At 44.7% G+C, this 24,525-nt stretch overlaps 1 protein-coding gene across 4 annotated transcripts; it reads right to left on the bottom strand.

Annotated features, from left to right (window-relative positions):
* Positions 1 to 1,694: 1,694 nt before the first annotated feature.
* CPEB1 (cytoplasmic polyadenylation element binding protein 1) lies at positions 1,695 to 23,953 on the bottom strand. Of its 4 annotated transcripts, XM_087972719.1 has the most exons (12): positions 23,880 to 23,953; positions 23,698 to 23,835; positions 23,258 to 23,449; positions 11,733 to 11,950; positions 10,670 to 10,916; positions 10,445 to 10,588; positions 9,321 to 9,425; positions 7,746 to 7,882; positions 6,092 to 6,290; positions 4,716 to 4,810; positions 3,629 to 3,709; positions 1,695 to 3,204 (listed from the first exon to the last, which is right to left on the bottom strand). In XM_087972719.1, the coding sequence occupies exons 2-12, from the start codon at positions 23,777 to 23,779 to the stop codon at positions 3,094 to 3,096; spliced, it is 1,611 nt and encodes a 536-aa protein (XP_087828845.1). In that variant the 5' UTR covers positions 23,780 to 23,835; positions 23,880 to 23,953; the 3' UTR covers positions 1,695 to 3,093. The 4 variants fall into 4 exon arrangements, with proteins under 4 accessions (XP_087828845.1, XP_087828846.1, XP_026539859.2 ...); XM_087972720.1 differs by lacking the exon at positions 23,880 to 23,953 and having other exon boundaries at positions 9,336 to 9,425; XM_026684074.2 differs by lacking the exon at positions 23,880 to 23,953 and having other exon boundaries at positions 10,445 to 10,558.
* Positions 23,954 to 24,525: the final 572 nt, after the last annotated feature.

The following is a 24,525-nucleotide window of genomic DNA, read 5'->3' as shown; positions in this document are numbered from 1 at the left end:
TACCTGTTCTTCTGATGGAAATGTAGCGATACCTCTTCAAAAAAAGTAGATAATTGCATTTTTTTAAAAAAGCTGCCATTTTGAGTTTGCATGGCCTTCTGAGAAAGGTTTAGGCGTACTAACGAGGACACTTTTTTGCCACCAGATGATTTGGTTTTATTAAACAAATTTATTTGGCTGCCCAACTCACAGTGACTTTTTCTGAGTTAGAACAATCAGTGGAATAACTTGCCTCCAGAAGTTGTGGATGTTCCAACACTAAGTTTTTAAGAGAATCATTTGTCTGAAATGGTATAGGGTTTGCTGCCTAAGCAGGTTGGACTAGAAGACCTCCAAGGTCCCTTCCAACTTCTATTCTATTCTCTTGTTCTATTCTATTCCTTTTCAGACCATGTTGAAAAAAAATCTGAAAAACAGACATCTGCCTTAATACAGCTAGTCAACTTACAATCATGTGTTTAATGACCAAAGTTACAACAGCACAGAAAAAGTTACTTACAACCAGTCTTTGCACTTACAATTCCTAGTCATGTCAAGATTTGGGTGCTTGGCAACTGTCATTTAAGACAATTGCAGAGCCCTGGAGTCACGTGATTGCAATTTGCAAACTTCCCCATTGGTTTGACAAAAGCATTCAGGGGAAGCTGGATTTGCTTAATGACGTGATTTGCTTACCAATCAGGGCAAAAGGGGTCATAAAATGGGACGAGCTTCACTTAAATCTCCTTGCTTAGAAATGGGAATTCTAATTGTGGCTAGACAGACAGGACAAAGATAGTAAGAGAAGCCAAGTGGGCTGGATGTGGAAATTAATTTATATTTCATATTTCTTAACCTAATTCTGCTTCAGGAACTGTTATTGCAATTTGATTTTCACCACGAGCAAAATTATACAAGGTTCCTCTGCAGATGTTTGAGTGGAGCGTGCCAGCCACTCACCTCTTAAGGTAACTCCATTCCAGTCCGAGATATCCGCATTCCGCTGTGGGCAAACTCGGCTGCCTGCTTGTAAAGTTCTTTGCTTTTTAGCTCTAAATTTATCCCCACAAAGGCCCAACTGGTTCCTTTCACCATTCCCATCCGCTTTTAAATGAAATGATCCCACAGAAAACAGGACCCATTCCCAATTGTGTCCGAATAGAGGAAAAAGTAATTGGATGATACAACTGGTGTGTGTATGCATTTTGACTTGTGTGTTTTGTTTGTACCAGCAAGGCCACGGTGACAGTAAACTCCCTATATTTTATGGTATTTCAACAAACCAAATTTGGAATCTTTGGCAGACCTGTGCCTTCAGCAATCCAGTGTTTCTTTCCCTCTCTATATTGTCTATACAGCTGGTCATTTGCTGGTAATCCTGAGAACACAGATAAATCTCCAAGTGGCCTCAACAACCCTCTAAAAGGATGCAAATGACCAGTTGTCTGCCAGGAACATGAATCCTTCCCTTCCCCACCATCCTGTCAGAGCTGAAGAAGCTTCTTGGATGAGAAGTGAAATGTCTTCAAAAGAAAAAGAAAAATGAGAAAATCCAGTTGCCTCCTGAAAAGGCGCCTTTTGTGTCTCAGCAACAGAGATTTTGGGTTCGATTACAGTCGTCAATTGAGGATAATCTGTACACAGACGGCAACCTTCAGATTCCCCAGTCTTTCAGCCCCCCAGCTCTGAAAAAAAAACACACCACAAGCCTGAGGTTCTGCTGCAACGTGTTTTTATTATGTGCCAAGAACTACATCACAGCTTACTCCACACAATTGTAGGAGAATGCAGTCTTGCCCGCATATGCTACAATGAGGTAGACTTCACATACTGCTTCACAACAACCCCACAAAGAGCAGCTGGAATTATGCAACATGAGCTCAGCAGGAAAAAGGGAGAACTTAGAACATTCGTTCTTTGGCACACAGCTTTCCAAGAGACGGGGGGAAAAAGGACCAAAAATGAAACAAAATCTAAACTTCAATTCCCAGCGCAATCAGGGGGGCTGCTCCGGAGGGGGCCTCCCGTCCCTCTAAAACAGAAAAGGGGTCCTTGTAAAACCTTTGCTGGCCCGACCCAGCGCAGCCCTTACCTCTGCTCAGATATTAAAAAGGAAAGAAAATTGAAGCCTTTGTGACTTTTGTGATTAAAAACCTTTTGTCAAGCCCCCTTTTATAAGTGCAACTTAAAAGTGCAACGAACTATATACAGCAGATCAAAGATCCATTTATCCGGTCCGGTTTCAAAATCCAAATTATCCTGTCCTCCTTTCTTGGGTTGCAAATACTGCTATTCACAACTGGGAATTATTATTATTATTATTATTTTTTTCTTCTTTTTTTTTTTTTTAAACTAACAGCTCCCAGAAATAAGTTGCAAGGATGTTAAAAGCTGCCAGGAAAGAAAAAAATCTCGTCTCAAACGGCTTAAAAACCATTTTCAAGAGTGTAAAAAGGAACTGGTAAAAATCCTGGCGCATAAAATATGAAATATGATTTTGGTTTCAAGTGAAGAAGAACAGTCTCCTTGTTGTTACAGTAAAAAACACCAGCTGAACATCCAGTTTATTCCGTTCAGATGGGGAAGGAGGGAGGGAGGGAAGGGAGGGAGGGAGGGAAGGTTAAACGAATGGAAAGGCACTGTATGGCAACTGCAAACAAACTGGAGCCAATGAGAACTGCATTATTATGCATTCCACCATCAGTATTGCAAGAAATGTAAAAAAGGGCCCTTGATAAATAAGAAATCTGAAGGCATCTGCGTTCAATACCTTCTCAACCTATGGTCCCTTGGTGCTTTTCCCCTCAGCAAGCAAGGGACCAAAGTCTGGGAACTGCAGAATTGTTTTGAGGGGGCCTCCCCTCTCAAAAAAAAAAAAAACCCTCAAACAAACCCCCGACCAAAAAAATAAATAAAAAGAGAGAACTTCACTGTGCATTAGTGCAGAAACAAAGAAAGACCAGCAAGTGCAAATGTGAAGGCAAAGGTTTCCCCGTTAAGTCCTTCCGACGGGCATCTCCCTCAGCCTGGGTGTGGCACCAACTAGGATCGGTTGGTCTCTCTCTCTCTCCTCTTAAGTCAAGGGAAGAGGAGGAGCAGCTCGCTGGCGCTGCTCTAGCTGGCGTCACGGTTCTTCTGGTTACGCATCAATGGACGGTGGTGGTGTAGGATTTCCATGGAATGCTTCAAGTGCCAGCAAGTGCGACAGAAGTATTTGAAGCACATCTAGGTGGGACCGAGAAGATCACGAGAAGGTCTGTAAGCCACCTTGTAACTAAAGCCCTACTCTTATGCTGAAAGCAGATAACATGCCAGACTCTTTAATACAACAACGCGCTGACAATATATGTTTCCCCATCCCTGGCCTAGTGGTTTTTCAGTTGTGGGGGAAATCAATTTTTGACTCGAATGGGACTGTTTAATATACAAATGTAGGACATATATAATATTAAACAGTCCCATTCGAGTCAAAAATTGATTTTCCCCACAACTGAAAAACCACTAGGCCAGGGATGGGGAACCTTTTATGACTCATCACTCAGGAATTCTGGGAGTTGAAGTCCGTAAGTGATAAAAGAGCCAAGTTTCCCTACCCCTGCTGTAGCAGAACAACAATAAAAAGACCAAGGATGAAAATAGGAGCGAATACCTGATCTCTACAGAAGAAAGGACCTGGCTGAGATCCGCAAATCTGACACATGGCATCTTCTAGATACGGATCAATCTGAACCTGTAGAGAGAGAAAAGGAAATTCATCCCTTTGGGTGTAAGCGTTCTGACCTACGAGGCTTCTCCAAAAAGCACTAAGCAGACTCTTTGTCCCTGGAAAAACCCCTTTTATTAAACAAAGGTGAATTTCTTGCATTCACTTTCAGCCAAAGGCCTGGCAAACAGTCATTCAAGGGTGTAATAAGGACCACAGACCTTATTCTAGCTCGGAGAGCTGCCAAGTAAGTATTTCCAAACACAGTGCTGACAAGGAAGGACTCAGCAGAGTCTCTGAGAGGCACAGACAAGACACTGCTGCAGTGAATATTGTTTCCTGCAAAAGCCCCCTCCTCTTTTAATCCCTATGGGAGGGGCCATTCACCGTCCACCTGTGGCTTTACTTGCATGACGACCCTTAGTTCGTAATTGTTCTTTTCTTTTGGCAGCTATGCGCAGGCTGGGAACCACCTCCAGCTGCTCCCCCACCTTACTGCTGTCTAACTCCGAAGGCAGCTGACAACTGCCAGCCTGCCCTGGCCCCATCTCAGAGTCCTCGTCCGAGCCTTCCTCAGCCTCCAGGACCGGCCCATGTTCCCCACCCCACCCCGGTTGGTTAATTCAACAAAATAAGGGATGCTTCGACTGCTGCTTTGGGAAATGATCTGCAAAATCGCCCCAAGGGGAAAACCACAAATGGTCCCTTCGCCCAGAACTCCCTATGAAACATTCAGAGTAGATCATGCATTCTTGTTGCTGATTGTTTCTTTTGGTACTTGGGGAATGCAAAGTCTGACAAGTTTTAGTACCCACAGTCTCCGTGTGTCTTGCATTAATTTTGTAACTGTTTGTAATTGTTTGGTTTCAACACCCGGAGTGTCTCTTGTTTGAGGTGGGCGGCTTATAGAAACTAAACCAATAAATCTTTTATTCCAACCAGAATCTCTACTCTTGACTTTACAGAGGGACTTGCCACGATGCAAATTTGGGCGTCTCTGCACTACGAAGCATATGACTTGGAGGCTCAATACCTTTTTTGTAAACTTTGTTGTTTTGATCTCCACAAATGCAGCACTGACTGCTTTCAGATAGCTACGCTGGTTGTTAAAGGTGACACGTCCAGACCCTGCAAATAAATCAGTTGATCAGTACAATAAGACTGAGCACCAGATCAATAACAAAGCTTTATGAGTCAAGCATGCACGTGACTTACTACAAGGTCTACCCTACTGGGGCGAGAGAAGGAAGAGTGGGATTATTCTGAGCAGTATCGGTCTCAACCCAGATTGGACAGAATGACAATACAAAAAAAAAAATGTTTGTTTCAGGAACCTGAACCGTTGCTTATTTCTGTACGAAATGTCCTTATTGCACCTCTGAGATTAAGATTTAGATTGGAACTTGAACATTAATAAAATTTCACACTTCTCAGCTGGCTCTTTTTGGTCCTGTTGAAATACATTTTGATCTTAATAACCAAGGATTAATTCAGGAAGACAACAGATGTATAGGTAAAAATATTGCCAAGTCAACCTGAACTGAAAACAGATTTTGTCCATTTTTAATAACATTCAAAATGTCCAGTGCAACATGTACCGGGGACGGGGAGGAAAACCAGTTTTTAATTCTTCCCAGTTGCCAAGAATTGGCAAAGATCAACTAGAAAATAGCGATAGCACAGACTTACATACTGCTACATAATGCTTTACAGCACTCGGTTTACAGAGTCAGCCTATCACCCTCAACAATCTGGGTCCTCATTTTATCGACCTCGGAAGGATGGAAGGCTGAGCCAACCTTGAGCCGGTCAGGATCGAACTACTGGTAATCAACAAAATTAGCCTGCAATGCTACATTCTAACCACTGCGCGACCACAGCTGATATAGATAATAGAGACAGAGACAGAGAGAGAATAGACAGAAATAGAAAATGATAAAATAAAAGAGGGGGGGGGGGGGGGGGGGGGGGGGGGGGGGGGGGGGGGGGGGGGGGGGGGGGGGGGGGGGGGGGGGGGGGGGGGGGGGGGGGGGGGGGGGGGGGGGGGGGGGCCGGGCGTTGGGGGAAGTGATAGATAGATAGATAGATATAGATAGATAGACAGACAGACAGACAGACACTCTGGATTGAACTGCTGGCAATCTGCAGAATTAACCTGCGACACCACATTCTGACGGCTGTGCAACCACGGTTCTTAGCAAACTCATCCAGCTTCAGTTCAATTAAAGTGACCTCTAGGCAGCCCCTTCTCTCCCACCCGTGGCTCACCACAGCCCAACAGTGAAATCAAGGCCATCAGAGTCTCTACTTCTTCTTCCCTCGACTTCCTATGTGGGGAATGCCACTGGTGTTCCACAAAGCCCCAGATGCCACCCCCACCGAAGGCCCCGAGGACCGGCTTTTACTTACCAATGGGATACTTGTGCTTGTCTGTGTCAATACCTGCATAGACAACCCCGCCAAACAGATCGTTAAGGATTCCCGCCAGGGCCTCTGCATTCATCATCCCGTGAAGGGCTCCCACGAAGACCGTCTTCCCAGGGTCCAGCCTCTGAGTTGGGCTGCGCACGAAGTTGCTATCGGCCAAGACCCAGGGGATCACTTGCACCTGCAGGCCCAATGGTTAGTGCCGTTCAAGACATCTGCACAAATCCCACCCTGTCCTTTACACACCAAGCGTCGAGGTAGCTCTCGACTTCAATTCCCAGAATTCCCCAGCCAGCATCTTTCCCCTGTAACTCCGTCCTCATTTGAGCTGCAAAAACTAATCCCGAATATCCTGTTGTCTGCTAGACTTGACCCCTATAAATGCCATCTGAGGCTTGACCAGTCCCTGTGGGCACAAATAATGCCTCTTTGTCTGCAGACACTGCTTGGCATCAGTACTTGTATCTGCCCAGGTTTTAAACACCAAAGAATACTCGCAAGAGGCAGAGTTCCATGTTTAAAGCATGCAACAAAGCGAAGCTCAGGATTTCACAATTTCACTTCAACTTCCCCCTCTGCTTTGCAGACTTGCAAATGTCATAATTGCAGGTAGTCCTCAACTTACGATCAGAAATGAGCCCAAAATTTCTGTTAAATGAGTTTTGCCCCATTTTACGACTTGTCTTCCTGCAGCTGTTAAGCAAATTGCAATAGTTGTTAAGTTAGTAGCACAGTTGTTCAATGAAATCTGGTTTCCCCATTGACTTTGCTTGTCAAAATCATTTAAATCTGCCTGGAATATCATCAGGCTCCAGCTACCAGCCCTGGACGACATCTTCACATCTCACTGTTTGAGGAAGTTGCACCACATTCTCAGAGACTCTTCCCATCCTGCTCACAATCTTTGTGAACTGTTGCCTTGTGGCAGAAAATGCAGAACAATTAAAATTTTTACCACACGTTTCCTGAACAGTTTTTATCCCAGAGCTATAATTGCACTTGACAATGAACTTAAGGGCCACCATCAGTGAGCTGTTGGGCAGTACTACTTGGTCTGTAGTGTGGATGTGTGTGTGTTTTTAGGAGGCGGGGAATTTTGGCGGGTGTGTGTGTGTGTTTGGGGATTATCATGTGTGCGTGCATGTTGAGTCTGGTCTCTGGGTGTTATGTGAATTTCGGTGTATGTATACTGTGTATATACGTACAATGACAATAAAGAATTCGAATTCAAAAAGGTTGCACAAGGGGATTATATGACCTTGGGACACTGCAACTGTCGTAAGGACATTCCAGTTGCCAATTGCCTGAATTTTAATCAGGTGACCACAGGGATGCTACAAGCGGTCATTAAGTGCAAACAAAACAAGGTCATAGTCCCTTTTTTCAGTCCCATTGTAACTTTGAACAGTCATGAAATGAAGCGTTGTAAGTCAAGGACTACCAGTACGAAGATTGGTAGTAAAGTCACTTTTTCATCACTTTTGTAACTGTGAAAGGTTGTTAAATGAGGCAGCCACTAAATGAGAACGAGCCATGTGCGTTGTTGCGGATGTGTTCGTGTGCAACCTTTGCAATGGACTTTTAACCTGCTACGTTCATGTGCACCTTGGAGTAGAGGCCAGGCGGTTCCACTCACCTCCTTGCACCTCATTCTACGGCTGGACATCTTGAAGTAGTATTCACTTAGGCCATTGGGGCTCAGCATATCTCGGGAGCAATTTTGGAGCAAGGCACGTACAGACTTCTCAGATTCAAACACCAGGTAGGCATAACCTACGGTTGAGAGAGAGAGAGAGAGAGAATTAAGACCTTAAAGACTGCAGAACACACGTGTTCTCTTCCAACACATCGTAAGATTAATTAATATTAAGAAGTGCTTTGTTGTATCGGAGAGACCCAACCACTTCAACTCTTTGGGGAATATTCAGTAACAACTCTCACATCCAATAATAGGAGGAAGCACAATATTAACAAGCATATTCTACTTAGTCGAGTGGTTAAGGCACCAGGGTAGAAAACCAGAAGACCGTGAGTTTTAGTCCTGCCAAGGTTGGTTGAGAAATACTGATCTATACCATACTAAGGTGTCTCTTTGTAGCTTGAGTAAAACCAAGGGGAGCAGGGGGGGGGCGGACCCTTTTGACAAAAGAAAAGATTTTTTTTATGGAACTGTCCCAGATGCATCACTGGAGGTTTTCCAAGTCAAGACTGGCTATCTGTCTGGAATGGTCTCGGGATTCTTGCTCTGGACAGGAGGGTTTGCAAAGCAGTGTAGAAGGAAGGTATGAACAGGTAAAGAAGGGAGTTACCGAAAAGATCCTGTGATGGAGAGAAGTGTGGGAAAGCAATTGACCACCACACCTTGGTTTTTTTTTTTGTTCAGGGCTCAAGACAGGACAGAGGGAAACTTGAACAGGCTTTCAAAGTGGATGTGAAGAACCCTTCCAAAAGCAAGCCAGGTCAAGCAACAGGATTCCCAGGAGTATTCTTGACTAGAAAAATGGAATCCCGAAAGCCTCTCCAAGTTTCTTTCTCTCCGTCCCATTTTATACCATGAATTGTGGCGGCGCAGTGGTTAAGAAGGCAGGCCAATTCGGCTCGCTGCCAGGAGTTCAATCCTGACTGGCTCAAAGGTTGACTCAGCCTTCCATCCTTCCAAGGTGCTCTGTAAACTGCTTAAGAGAGAGGCCTGTGAAGCGCTACGAAGTGGTATAAGTGCTATTACTCTTGTTGTTGCTATACTGAATAGAATTAAGACATGGGGACTTGAGTTTCCTCCTCACACTTCTTTCTCGGGGCTGCCTGCTTCTTTTTTCTACAAGCCCTACCCTCTCCTTCTTCCTTCTCCAAGCTCAGTTCTTCTATAGTCCTTGGGAGCCGGACCAGGAAGCCACCAAGGTGCCTTCCAACCTAGGATTCTAGGATAACGTGGCCCTGATGCAGGTAAAGGGGACAACTATTGAGGGCACCTGGGGTCCCTCTCTCCCAGCCCCAAAGTCCTGCTGTCCTCAGCCCTGAATAGCTTCAGGTGTGCAGTTTTCCCCTGGCAAAGGTGGAGAAGAGGGTGAAAAGGAAGCACCTGTGCACCACGAGGCAGCCACCCACTTACGGGTGTTGTCCTTGTCCGTCACCAGCATGCACTCATGCCCAGGAGCCCTCAGTGGTCTATACGAAGCATGGATAAAAAGAATTCCTACCATGTCTATATTACCTTTAGGCATATTACCTTTCGGAGGGCAGCGGGGATGCTTGCTATCCTTACCAGGCCACTCCACTCTCAGCGAGCCAAACACGCGGAAGCTGCTGATCAGACCCGCTGCAAAGAAGAGACGGGCTTTGTTAAGAGAGGAGGGACACCAACACAACTCCGTCTGCCCCCCTCTAACCCGTGAGGTAGGCTAGGGGAAGGCCGCTTCTACCCCCTTGCCCCAGCGACGGCAGGTAGCTAATACAGGAAAGCAAAGGTAAAGCTTCCACTCGCCCAGGCGTGCTAGTCGTTTCCAGCTCTAAAGTTGCCAAAGGTTTGGAGACCCCTGCTTCAAGGTCTTAACTCCTGAGGGTTCGGTGACCCTCACTGGTCTTTTAATTAAAAAGAGCCACGGTGGTGCAGTGGTTAAAGTGCAGTACTGCAGGCGACTTCTGCTGACTGCCAGCTGCCTGCAATTTGGCAGTTTCCAATCCCACCAGGCTAAAGGTTGACTCCGCCTTCTATCCTTTACTGAGGTGGGTAAAAGGAGGACCCAGATTGTTGGGGGGCAAGAGGCTGACTCTGTAAACTGGTTAGAGAGGGCTGTAAAAACACTGTGAAGCAGTATAGCAATCTAAAGGCTATTGCTATCTTCCTTCCTTCCTTCCCTTCCTTTCACCCTCCCTCTCTCCCAGTAGTTAGAATGCAATATTGCAGGCTCACTCTGCCCACTGCCGTGAGTTCAATTCTCACCGGCTCAAGGTTGACTCGGCCTTCCATCCTTCCAAGGTGGGTAAAATGAGGACCCAGACTGTTGGGGGCAACAGGCTGACTCTGTAAACCGCTTAGAGAAGGCTGTAAAAGCCCTGGGAAGCGGTATATAAGTCCAAGTGCGTTTGCTAAATTTAAAAACCACGAAAGCATCTCCACTTTTTAAAAATGGCCAGGTTTGCAATACTGCAGCATGAGACATTCTCAATGTTGAGAATGCTACTTCTTGGCCACTGAGAAACATTCGGGCACCTGCCTCATCTTGGAAAAGCCAAAAGTCAAGAACTATATCATTGCATGTCTTTGACACCACACCCGAATAGGTTTTTTTTTTTTTTTTTAAAGAAAGGCGCGTGCAAGAGTCATCAGGAACTCACCTTCTGTGATGTCCCAGGGAACACCTCCTAAAAACACCTTGCAGGAGTAAACGGGGTTTTTGTAGTTTCGAGGTGGGAGCTGCCCACTCCAAGTGCAGGTTGCTTCGTTCATAGCTGAAGACAAAAGCCACAAAGAAGTTTCACCTATGAGGTGGGATATGGGACAGTGGTGGAATTCTTACCTGGCCTCTCTGGTTACCCTCACACAGACCAGGTTGGGCTCACCTGCGGCTTGCTTGTGGAGCCTGGCTTCTCTTTCGATGCTGAAGGGGTCGTCTGGAGAATCGGTGATGTTCCAGGATGGCCAGGAAGTGGCCCTAGGCCACTGCTTGGACAAGGTGGCTGGGGTGGAGGAGGTAAGAGCAGCCAAGGCAGCCTGCTCTTGATCCAGGTGAGATCCTGCTCCATTCAAGGAATCTCTGGTGATGCCGCCGACAGGCAGGAACGGCAGAGGTGAGATACGGAGACTTGACTGCCAAAAGACGTACCGTGAAAAAAATTTAATAATTCACATTTGGGAAGATACTGGAAAGGCAACCACACGCCCAGCCTCACACCAATGCAAGAATTAAACTCCCGCTACATTCAGTCTTCAATGGGTCCAAGGTGTGACGTGTGGCTCACATGGTTTTTGTGCGGTCTGGATGTGTATGTGTGACACCTCTCCTACACGGATTGTTGATTTACTTCCAGGTCCAATGCGAAATGCTGGTTGTCACCTTTAAAACACAGCTTGGGGTCAGGTTGTTTAAAGCAGGGGGTCTCCAACCTTGCCAACTTTTAAGACTTGTGGACTTCAACTCCCAGAGTTCCTCAGCCAGCCAGAAGTCCACAAGTCTTAAAGTGGCCAAGGTTGGAGAGGATTGGAGGTTGGATTTAAAGGACTATCCTTCTGGGTTACATCTATCCAACCCACCAGAATGGAGGTCCATCTAGTGGGAGCAAGAAGACGGGCCTTCTCCATGGTCCCACCTGTGGAACATCATCCCTACAGAGGTAAGACCTTGACACTCTTTGGAAAGGCCTGAAGACCTGGTTTTGATATGGAGCCCATCAAGCGGTATGTATGATTGTGGTCACCAGAGGGATGGGGGTTTGTCAGGTTTTACATTTGGGTTTTTTACTTCTGCAAGCCGCCCAGTGTCCCTATGAGTGAGTTGGGCGGCCCTATACAGTTTTTTACATTTACTTAATTAATTAAAGCAGGTTTAAGCGCAACTCGAGAAGTTCTAACTTCCTTCCCATCTCCAAAACCACACGAGAAAAAAGAACATCCACGATTTCTTACGATCAGATCTGAAAGGTGGTCAGATCCAGAGCTGAATCCACTGGTGTCGGAGTCGGAGGGGCTGCTGGAACGAGAATAGAGAAGGGAACGGCTGCTGTCCAAGCGGGAGGCCCTCAAGGTGGGAGTCGCAAGGTTCTCGCTCAGCTCTGAGCCGATGGGATTGAGTGGCAGGAAGCCCAGCGACGGCTTCCCGAAAGGATGGCTGAGCATGTTGAGAACTGCAAAGCAGGACAGAAAAGGTGGTGAGCGAAGAGTTCCTAGAGCGGCACCTAATGTCAGCTTCCTTCAAACTCAGTCGTCTTTTGTGTGTGTGTGTGTGTGTGTGTGTGTGTGTGTTTTGGGGGGGGGGGGAGAAAGAAGAATCCAAAGGAAGAAATCCATTATGGGGGCTGCATCCACCAGTGCTAGGAAGCAGAAGTGCTTCCAATATTTTATCTAGGGAGATTCTCAGTCCTCCAGGTCATGGTTGTCACAAAGGTGCTGTTTTCCCCCAATAGGTAGTTGGGTTTTCTTCTTTTTCTTTGAAGACGTTTCGCTTCTCATCCAAGAAGCTTCTTCAGTTCTGATTGGATGGTGGGGAATGGAAGGATTTATATTCCTTGCAGACAGCTGGTTATTTGCGTTCTTTTAGAGAGCCGTTGAGGCCACTCGGAGGTGGTTTTTTTTATCTGTGTCAACCTGAGGAAATCCTTCCATTCCCCACCATCCAGCCAGAGTTGAAGAAGCTTCCTGGATGAGAAGCGAAATGCCTTCAGAGAAAAACCAGAAAGTCCAGTTGCCTCTTGAAAAAAAAAAAAAAAAGCACCTTTGGGACTGCCAATATTTAATTTTCAAACCTTGGCAGCTTTCAGACATCTGGACTTCAACTCCCAGAATTCCCCAGTCAGGTGTCTTCCCTCTAAACAAATTCACAGGCCCATCACCATTCTTGGAGAAGTTAAAAAAAAAAAAAATCTTCATTTTTCATCGCCTTAAACTTGCCTCCATTTTGGCTGGTTGAATTTCATCAGCCCTCTAAGCCGGTTCTCAAAATGCTAAAAATGCAAACGCGGGTATGCAAGAAATCCTTCACTTTACAAGTCTTTGTTTAATGGCCGTTCAAGTTATGACACTGAAAAAGCGACTTATGGCCGTTTTTCATTCTTGTGACGGTTGCTGCATCTCCAAGGTCACATGATCAAAACCCAGGCACCTGACAGGTATTTATGATGGATGCTCTGTTCCGCGATCACGTGATCGCTATCTGCAACCTTCCTGGCTGACTTCCATCAATGGGGGAAGCCAGGATCGCTTAGCAAAACTGCAGTGATTTGCTTAGCAACAGTGGCAAAAAAAATGTCATAAAATGGGGCAGAACTGATTTTACAACTGCCTTGCTCAGCAATGGATATGTTTGGCTCAACTGTGGTTGTCGATAGAATAGAAATAGAAAATATAGAAATATAGAATAGAACAGAGAATAAGGAATAAGAGCACAGTAGAATAGAATAAGGAATAAGAATAGCGTAGAATAGAATAGGGAAGAATAGAGTAGAGAATAAGGAATCAGAGCAGAATAGAATAGAATAGAATAGAATAGAATAGAATAGAATAGAATAGAATAGAATAGAATAGAATAGAATAGAATAGAATAGAATTAGGGGATGGGATAGAATAGAATAGAATTAATTAGAATAGAATAGAAGTAGAAATAAATAGAAATAGAAGAGAAATAGAAGAGAATAGAGAAGAGAATATAGAACAGAATAGAATAGAATAAGGAATAAGAATAGAGTAGAGAATAAGGAATAAGAATAGGAATAAGAATAGAGTAGAATAGAATAGGGAAGAATAGAGTAGAGAATAAGGAATAAGAGCAGAATAGAATAGAATAGAAAGAAGAGAATAGAGAAGAGAGAGAAAGAATAGAAGAAGAAATAAATAGAATAGAAGTAGAAAATAGAGAAGAGAAGAGAAGAGAATAGGGGATGAGATAGAATAGAATTAATTAAAATAGAATAGAAGTAGAAATAAATAGAAATAGAAGAAAATAGAGAAGAGAATATAGAACAGAACAGAATAGAATAGAATAGAATAAGGAATAAGAATAGAGTAGAGAATAAGGAATAAGAATAGGAATAGGAATAAGAATAGAGTAGAATAGAATAGGGAAGAATAGAGTAGAGAATAAGGAATAAGAGCAGAATAGAATAGAATAGAATAAGGAATAAGAATAGAGTAGAGAATAAGGAATAAGGAATAAGAATAGGAATAGGAGCTGGAAGGGACCTTGAGGTCTTCTAGTCCAGCCTCCTGCTCAAACTGGAGAATCTATACTATTTCGGATAAGTGGCGTTCTAGTTAAGGAATATCTGTATGTGTCTTAATAACCCCAGGATATCCATCCACCACCCTGTCTGGCCTGTCACTGGTATCTTACATTTTCCTTACTTGTTAGTCTAAACCTAGTTATTGCAAACCACTGGTTTCAGCAGTCACCCGTAACACTGTAACACGCAAGCCGCCATCCTGAATTATTCGACTTCAGCTTAAAAAATCTTTGGAAGCATAAAATCTCTTTTACAGCCGGCCCTCCCACTCTTGGGGGAAAAAAAACAACCACCTCACACATTCCCTCCTACACACCACTGCCTTTTCTACAATCACATGGACCAATCACCAGACATACACTAAAGGCTGTGTATCACAGCCCGCTTGTGCAGCTTTGCTTGAGAACACACACACACACACACACACACACACAGAGGCTGGCATTTCCCATCCCTGTTTCTCTAACAAAAAGGTTGACACAGGCGTGTTGCATTGACACACACACACACAAAATACTCCAGGACACAAATAATACACATAATTATTTGCACCCTGCTGGGCTTAAAGAAGAGAGGAGATGCCACCCTGTTCTACAGAGTCAGAGGGTTTTGTTAAAAAAAAAAAAAAAGACAAGTTTCTAGCCCTCAAGATTTCCGACGGGCGTTTCTCGTATTTGAGACCGTCTTCATAAACACCCAGCTGAAGATCTTGGATCTTGGCTGACAACAGATGACAAAGATCCAAGCCGACCAGAAGCTGTTTGACACAACATGCAGTAAAAAACAAGGGCATCTTTTCTTATTTATTCTGGAATCAAAGCATGGATTAAGGATGTCAGCGGTTGAGTTCTTCTTAAGCCATCGCTATGAGAATTGATTTCAGGCCCAGATTAAGTCTTCAACTTACAGCGGTTCATTTCGTGAGCGTTCAAAGTTACAACGGCACTGGGGAAAAAATGTGATTTATGACCGCTTTTCACAATGATGATCTCTGCAGGATTTCCAGGGTCCACATTCAGACAATTGGCCACCGACTGGTATTTATGACGGTTGCCTTGTTCCCGGATGTCATGCGATCCCCTTTTGTGACTTCCAAACAAGCCAAGTCAACTGGGAAGCCAGATTCACTGAACAACTGGGTTAACCAGCTTAACAACTGCCACGATTCACTTTACAACGGTGGCACCAAAGGTCGTAAAACGAGGCAAAATTCACTGAACAAATATTTCGCTTAGCAACGAAGATCTGGTGCTCAATTATGATCGAAGACGACCTGTTATTTCATAACTGCCCGACTTCTGAAGCCGCCTAAGATCACGGTGGCAAACAAATCTGAACTGACCCCAGGGAATAACTTTCAATATATATATTTATTTCCCTTCCAGGTATTTGAGGTCAGAGAAAGCCAACTGTAAACAGCAGGAATCCCAGGAGATGTGCAAAGATTGCTGGAACACTGTGCGCCCGAGAGGGGCTTGGATAAATAATTCTTCGGAGACAAGTTACTGTGCAACTGCTATATTAGCAGTTTGTTTATTTTTAGATGTTAATGAAACATGCTGCGCTTTAAGATCTAAAGCTAAAGAAACTGCAGGCTACATCTAGGGAAAGGTAGAATCCTTGACCTGGGAGGGACCTTGGAGGTCTTCTAGTCCAACCCCCTGCTCACAGCAGGAGTCCTTGGTGCTTTTATAGTCCTTATAGAAGGAGACCTTGTATCAGAGGTCTCCAAACTTGGCAACTTTAATGGATGTCAACTCCCAGAATTCCATGCAGGCTGGAGAACTCTGGGAGTTGAAGTCCATGTGTCTTAAAGTTGCAAGTCCCTTGTTTTAACTGCCCGGGATAGATTTTTGACCACGATTGAAATATTTCCTTGGGCAACATAACTTGTGTGTCATAATTTAGGATCAGAGATGTCCAATCTTGGTGACTTTTAAGACCTGTGGACTTCAACTCCCAGAATTCTGACACTGAACTGAAGAAGCTTCTTGGATGAGAAGCAAAACGTCTTCAAGGAAAAAAACAAAACAAAGGAAAGCCCAGTTGCCTTTTGAAAAAGCCCCTTTGGGACAACCATGACCTGGATGATGGAGAATTTCTATCGACATCCCTCTCTGATTTGCTATGAGAATGGAAATGTGGAACGCCTTCACGAAGAGAGGCCCTGTAGCTTTTATAATCATGTTTTCAAAATAAATCCAGAAGCTAAATCCGGGCCCTTTTTTTTAGTCCACAGTTGCCAAGTTTGGAGACCCCTGCCTTATATCATTGAATGGATGCAGCAGCCAGGGAGGACAGCTGGTATGAAAGAGGGATCCACAGAAGCAAGGGATAAGATACCACCTAATTTCCAGTCTACAACAGACTCAGCAGTTCCAAGAAGGATCCACGCCCATTTGCTGCTATTCAAGGGACCTTGAGGGCACAAATAAACCTCCAAGTGACCTCAAGGTCTCAGGGAGAGTGCTAATGACCAGATGATTGCAAAGAAATATGATCCTTCCAGTGATCCCTCGCCCCTTGTGTGTGTTGTTATCTAACAAACATAGATTTAATTTTTGTTGTTGTTGAATTAATTGTAAAACTGTACTTGCCGGTTGCAAAAGAAAAACGGCAAAACACACCCAAAGTATCAAAAAAGTTTTTTTTTAAAAAAAGGCAAATTAGGTTTTAGGAACAGAAATTCACCATCATGTTGGTTGCACAGTAATATTTTACAGTGTCCTTCTTCCACTACATTCCTGGGACACTTGGCAATAACAAAATAATAAAAAGGATAAGTCTGTAAAAAAGAACTATACTCTTAAAACCACAAGGTAATAAAAAAGCAATCTAATGCTTTTTAAATCAGAAAATTTAAAATGTGCATCTAAACCGTTGCAGGGGGTGAAATGAAATAGCACTCTAACTGCCCTTCTTTGCAAACCCTGTACCTTACACTCCAGATTAAAATTACTCTGATCTTTTCCAATATAAATGTGGCTATTTTTTTTCCTGTTACCATGGTTGGTGTGTGTTGGTGTGTGTGTGCGATCCTACTGCAAAAAAGATACCAAGAATACAAATTTGTTTTCCCAGAATTCCACATCCCCAATTCTTTGAATTCTGCAGCACCAACTACATTTTGCATCAGGACTTTCTGAGTTGAGTTGTGTAGACGACTTCAGGGAAGGATTACTAGAATGCCAGTGCCCAACACAGCATCTCTAATATAAGCCAGCTGATTTATTCCAGAAGGGAATTGCTTAATGCTGATCCTAGGGAAACAGTCTTTCCCGATTCTTCTTATTGCATTCACAACTCTCTACAGTCAGTCTGAAATCAAAGGTTCCCGAAGAAATCAGCAACCTCCATCAGAATAAAACTGGAAGGGACCTTGGAGGTTTTCTAGTCCAATCCCCTTGCTCAATAGTCTGTTCTTAAAAACCTCCAGTGATGAAGCCCCTATATCAAGCATCTATAGCACAAATGACCAGCCACAGAAGAGCTAAACAAACCCAGACAGGTTAAAAAAAGAACTTTCTACTGGACTAAGAGATAGGGAAGTCTTGCAAGGTGGCGTATATCCCTGTGTCAACATAGCAAACTCTCTGACAGCTTTGAAATTAACTTCCTTTCACTCCTTCCATCTCCACTCTTAAAGGCATCCTAAGAAAGTTTTCTTTGTCTCCAAGGGCAAAGTGCAGCTTGCAATTAATTCAACAATTATTTCTCGGTGCAGAAAAGCAAACAGTTTCATATCCTGGAAGACCAGCCACACACAAAGCAAAGATCAACCAGGAGTCCAGCCCTTAAACAGCCAGAGTTTTTGGAAGACCCCTTAAATCAATATTTTTAAGAAAACACTCAGGGCATCCTTCAGAATGAACCTGCAAGGAAACACAAAGCAATCCTCTTAAACGGAGATTTTCCAAAAACGGTATTACGGGAAGAGGTCTCAAGGGTTACCACTTCAGTATGTTCACCCTGGAACAGCCTCTCCCAGGAATAAAATTAAGCAGGTCTTTTTATCTTCTGATTTATTTCTGTTGCTTTGTCTGTCTGCCACTCCCAAGGCCAATTGCCCATATATTAACACTCGTGACTCAGCTCTTCTCCTGAAATCTCCTCCGTGGAGTAAATCTGGCAGTCAAAAGGAGGAGAAAATGGAAAATGTAACTCCCTGTAGGGTAACCAACTGCAGAAATTCACGAACTGCATTGGTTTTTCTAAGTCTGTTAACCCAGTAGCGAACTTGAAGGGATCCCCGCTGATAACAATTAATCTCCCCGGACCTCACCCTTTGCAAGAGCATTGTACTTTGAACTACAGATTGCAAAAAAGAAAAAAGAGGGGGGGGGGGAGAAAAGGGGGGTTTCCCCCTTACTAGAAAGCAAACGATCATTTTAAGCGGAGGAGCACTCAAAATGTTCACCAGAGGTCACTTTGGGAGAGATGTGGCAGCATAGAAATGCCAGAATCAAGTAGTAAATTAAAAACAATCGTTTTGACAGAGATGAGAATTACTGTCTCTCTCAGTCTCTCATTGAGGAGGTAGAAGTTGTTGTTGTTGTTTTAAAAAAAAGCCTGTCCTATATCTATCCCATCCCTAGCTTCAAAAGGGATGCAACCCTCCACTAAATGACAGTTTGGGAAAAGAATGTAACTCTGCGAATAATGCCACATTAGCATGGTTCACAATTTTTGACTGGCACCGATGCATATTTACGAGCCTGGATTGGATTTCCAACTTGCTCAAACTATATATTACAAATAAAGGACTCCTTATTTTATTTAGTGATAAATTCTGCATCTAATATTTTTGTACGTATAAAATAGAAAAGAGGAGGAGAAAGTGGGGACATCTATCTATCTATCTATCTATCTATCTATCTATCTATCTATCTATATGATAGATAGATAGATAGATAGATGATAGATAGATAGATATAGATAGATAGATATAGATAGATAGATATAGAGATAGATATACACATACACATACTAACTACACTTAGTTCTTGACTTACAATCTAGCAACCATTTGAAAATGGCACTGAAAAGTATGGCTTTTTTCACCTGAGGTCCTTATCCTTACCGACAGTTGCAGTTATCCCCAGGGCCACGTGATCAAAATTTGAGCACTTGGCAACCGGCCTGTATTTATAATGGCTGCAGTGTCCTGGGATTACTGGATCACCATTTGAGGCCATCCCAGCCAGCTTTTAACAAGTTAAGGTCAATGGCAGAATCAGGAGTCACCTAATGACTGCACAACCAGGTCCAGTGATATGATGACTTGTTTAACAAATTCATCACTTAAGAGACCCCAATTCCAATCCAAAGTGAAATCAGGAGTCAAGGAGTATCTGTATAAAAATATAACAACATATACTCCCCGCAAAAATAGGAGCGTCTGCTTTCAAACGTCTATGATGTGTTGACTCAGGAGAGTGGTTCTATCTGAAATTATTTCTGTCTAAACATTTCTGGCTGGAGACGAGATTGCCACGGGGTAGAGGAGACAGACTGAAAACACAAAATTGGGAACAAATTGTTTGCCGTATCCTTAAGAAGCCGTTGAAGTGGGAAGTGGACAGCCCAACCTGCAATCATTTCCAATACAGTAAAACCAGGAGACGATGTTTGTTTATTTACATCCTGCATTTATTTATTATTTTTATAAGTAACTCAAAAGAGGGATAACGTATCGAATGCTCCTTCCCTCCTATTTTCCCCACAACCACCATGCAAGGTGGGTTTGACAGAGAAAGAGAGAGGGACTGGCCCAAAGTCACCCAGCTGGATTTCATGCCTACAGCAGAACTAGAACTCACGATCACCCTGCCAATACCCAGGTGCCTTCACTACTAGTCCAAAAGGGGAGGGGTGGGGCTTTTAATCTGCTCCATCAGTCTCCGCCTTTGACCTTCTGCAGCCAGTGGCAAAATTATTTTGAACTTCCCCCAGACAGGGTTGGAGGCATATGCAAATTGCTCCTGAGGTGACCAGCCTCCCCTGGCAGGTGGGTGCCAGGCTGCCCGCTTTGAGCACCTTTTCTGCAGAGCCTTACAGGGGAAGGGGCTCCTTTGCCAGTCTGCCACAGGATATCTGCCAGCGCCCTTTCACAACACTGGGCTCCAAGAGAAACAGCAAGGCTACATATGCCCAGATTTAAGCCCCCCCCCTTTGAACTCCATCTTTAAATCCCTGCTAGCCCCACCCAAGAGAGGCATATTCGGATTTAGAAGAGTCACAACAGCCTGTCTGGATTCCAAGCACATCCGAAGTCAAAAGCCCAAGAGTGCAAATCAGCAATCAAATCAGCAATCGTATTTTTAACCCGGCTGCAAAACTTTTTGCACTCGCCAGCCAGATCCCTCCGGCCTGGGTACAGCTGAGTCATTGTAGAAGCTTCCGAATTGCCCAGAGTCAGAAGATGCTGTTTTCCCTCCTTGGCAAGGGCGGTCGTCCCTACCCCCCATGGGCTGGGATCTCAGCAAACTCAGGCAATGCTGCAGTTCTCGTGCCAGACACTCTGCCAGCTGCTGCATCAAAACCCAGCAAGGAAGCTGCCTGCTGAAATCTAGCTCCAGACACAGCATCCTAGACTTCTGGCCAGAAGAGCGACCTTCTCCAAGAGAATTCTCCCTCTGCCCAATAATACACAGGAACCTCTCTTCCCCGTGGATGATAGTTCCCACCTAAATATTGCATCTGCACCCCCACCCCGTTGCAAAGTCATTGCATGGGGGTGGGGCTGGAGGAGAAAAATAAACAGATCTACACAGAATTAGAACCTGGCACACGCCATACAAGCCCACTACTAATTCCCAAGTGTAAAATTTAGAGTTGGAATTGGACATCTCTTGTTCCCACATCCTGTCCAGGGACTTTCGATGCCTGAGCCCTACTTTTTTTCTTATCAGGGTGAGGTTTCTACAAAAGCTGCAGTCTTACAATGCAGCATAAAGTTGAATGAACAAATATAAACTCAGCTTCTGAGTTTGCCACCAGACTCCGTATTGTTTTTAAAGAGCATGGAATAGAAAAATCTGGTGCTACTCCTAACCCAATTGTCTGCCTAGTTTCTCTTAAAGCGAGTAGGATGTTAAGTGTTGGGTTGAGCTAAAAAATGGGGGCAGTGAAGGGTTAATTAATTCCCTGTGCCCAATAATTCTTCACACGGAAGTATATTTAGTATCAGGGTCACTATACAGATCACGCCATGGTGCTGGAATAATAGAATTCAAATGCCAAAGGAACAGAAAGAGAACATTCAACTATTTCTGCAGCGCAAGCATGCCTCTGGAGCACAGTCTCAGACAATGAACGCCTTTAAACCAGAAAATAAAATTTATTTTTCCATCAGCTGCAACTGTGGAATTTGTCCATTTGATGTCAGAGCAAGTCCCCTTCAAAGACAAAAATGACAATTGGATAAATCGCAAGTCCTGCTCACCACCCAGCACTGAAGCTTACAGAAAACCTGAGAAAATTATTCTGAACTTCCCCCAGACAGGGTTGGGAATTTTTCCTCTTCTTGGAAAAACCCTTCAGTGCTGTCTACATGCTATTTAGGAGTTGTTGTTTTTCCCATTCCCTACTGTAAGAACTCTTCGACCCACATGGGACATGGTGTTAAGGATCCCATTTTGATCCTGCTGACCAAACACCACTAACTTTTATTCTCCTCTCCAAAATCACCTATTGTTTTATACCTTCCCACGGTTGGCAAGTTCCAGTTTTGCCCCACCTCAAAATGTCTGAAGGACCAAGCCCTGTGTGATGAGCATACCCTACAGCAAGACAATGAGTTAAAGATTACAACTGGAAGGCTAATACTTCTGAAACAACCGGGAGATGCCAAGAACGGCTAAGAGCAGCCCTATTATATAAAGCCTTCTACAGACCGGCCACTGTCATTCAGAGCCTCACCAGCCACAACCTGAGGCCATCTGACGAAAGGCTGCGGTTTAATTTGCCAATGCCAGACGGCTAATGCCAGCAATGGCAACAAGGAAGTACAATGAGGTGTGGTTCTTCCCTACTGGCTTTTGAGCTGTCCGTATATGTAATCCTTGATGGCCTTGCACAGCTGCAGGAAGACTATGGCAGCATGAAAGAGTTGATCTTAAGTCCAGTTACAATGGATGGACAATCTTAACTCCAGTTACAACAGATGAATACCAAGAAGCTTCAGCAATCTAAGAGGCAGACAAGTGGGGGTTTGTTTGTTTGTTTTAATTAGCCCCTCCAAAGCCACTCAAAACCTATTTGGATTCGTAGGTGGATGCCATAAGGGCTTGTAATGACCTAGCCATTAAAAATCCTACCAATATGTATATGTGGAGAGGTCCTCCATAAGACTATAGGTTCCAAACCTTTATCGCGGATCCTGGAAAATCTGGTATTAATGCACAACACACTCATTCACCACAATAGGTGCCTAGTCCTTTTGACCAAGAAGGTTGCATCTTCTTGAAACATCGCATTAGCAAACGTGAGAAGTTAATCCTGTATGGAACAGGTATAAGCGTTCCATATTTTAGGGGCAGCTTAGGTTTAAGGAAAAATTGAGCACAATCTTCTCAAAGATTAAAAGTACAAGTACATAAAATAATAATAATAAACAAACAGCACACAAAAGGAAGAGTCCTAACCCCAGATCTAAAGAAGCATTGTCACTCATCCCTTTAATGTTTGGCTCTGGAGCATCCAGTAAGCAGCTGAAAATATCCCCCCACCGTCTGAACACACACACAACACTACTCTTACTACAGGAGTAACCAGTCTAAAATCATCCTGGAATCACTGGGGAGTTCAGGGCTGGATAAATAAACGCCAACCCATTTCCATCGACTCCGTCACAACAGTCTGCATACCATCCATGTGCCTGCAGCAGCACCATCCCCAAAAATGTGGTTGGGAAAAAAAAACTTGCTTCCAAATATTAACCCACATATTCTCTGTAGTGCTTCAAACTTAGAAAGTTGTGACTCCATATGGGTGGGTTAGGAAGGAAGGAAGGAAGGAAGGAAGGAAGGAAGGAAGGAAGGAAGGAAGGAAGGAAGGAAGGAAGGAAGGAAGGGAGGGAGGGAGGAAGGAGGGAAGGAGGGAGGGAGGGAGGGAGGGAGGGAAGGGCCAGGGATCTGATCTTTCACCAAGACCAGTGACAGAGAGCTGCAAAAGGCAATCCAGCAACTGTTGCTGTGCGTCAGCAGATTCCCTTACCAGACTGCGTGCTTGACTGGGCTGCAGCATCTGTGTCCTGGGTGCTCCACGGCCTATCCCACCCTGGCAGGCTGAGGGACTGCAATCCAAGGCACAGGTCGCTGGTGTCGGGCAAACCACGCGGAGACTCCTGGACAGAAGCGGGGAAGAGCATCCTGCTGGCGGTCCCTGCTCCCTCGGAGTCTGGAAACTCTGCTCAAACAGGAAAGGGGGGACACACACAGACACACACAATGAAAAGCCACACCGGACCCGCACAGGTGTAGGCGAGTTCCCCGACCGGTCCGATCTCACAACGCTTCCGTAGGCAGCGACTTCTCACATCCAGCCGGACTGAAAGTACCATATGGCCTGTAAACAGAGCTGCCTCTACCTTCCACCTTCCTATCCCGCTTGCACTACCGACTGGCCCAGCATGTGACCGAACTGCTGATACTTACCGTGTGCCATAGACGTCACTCGGCCATGCAACACAGGCACATCTTCGCTTAGAGGAGAGAGGTGGAGAGCAAACCTGCCCATGGGAGTCTAGGCAGCATGCAGGAGGTGCAGCCGCCACCAGCCAGCCCCAGGAACGTCTCTCTTACAGCAGAGAGAGAGAGCGAGCGAGCGAGAGAGACACGAGACGAGACGAGCCGGGGTTTAGCTAGCAGCAATGCAGGGAGGTGGCTACAGTCAGCCAACCCTCCAGCAACAACTGTAGCTGAGTGGCAGCCACCGAGAGAGAGGGGGAGAGGGAGGGAGGGAGGGAGAGAGAGAGAGAGCGCAAAAGAGAGAAGAGAGATCACACTGTCCGCTTGGTGCTTCCTTCTGGCCCCGCCCATACCCACCCCCAAAATCTCCCACCCCCGGAAAGCTTCCAGCTGCCGGCACAAGCCCTCCAAGGCAGGGAAAAATGCAAAGCTTCACAATTCTGCTAGCATCATCTCTTTGCTTTAAACTTGGCAATCGGTTTCGCTGTCTCTCTGCATCGTTTATGACTATGGGTAGCCTTTAAAAAGGGGGGTGGGGCGGGGGAGACTCAGCTAGAAATTTGCCTACAGACTTGAAAAGAGCGCAATGCCCAATATAGAGGGTCATAAAAAGGAAGCATCCAGCACCCTAAAACATCCTTTTCTTCTCCAACGGCCGTAGTCACAGGTTTCTTACGGAGGCTTCATCGCTCTCTGCTTGTGACTTCACCCAAAACATGTTTATAAGGGGGGAAAGGCAGCGTTATTTTTTCCCAAGTCCAGCATAATGCAGAGATAGGGGTGGGAACTGGGCCA

The sequence above is a fragment of the Notechis scutatus genome, chromosome 11 (assembly GCF_049901735.1).
Source record: "Notechis scutatus isolate UNSWTSFEM ecotype Mainland chromosome 11, rNotScu1.2, whole genome shotgun sequence".
NCBI lineage: Eukaryota > Metazoa > Chordata > Lepidosauria > Squamata > Elapidae > Notechis > Notechis scutatus.
The sequence above is the reverse complement of the archived record's forward strand: the minus strand, read 5'-3'. Positions and strand labels throughout refer to the sequence as shown.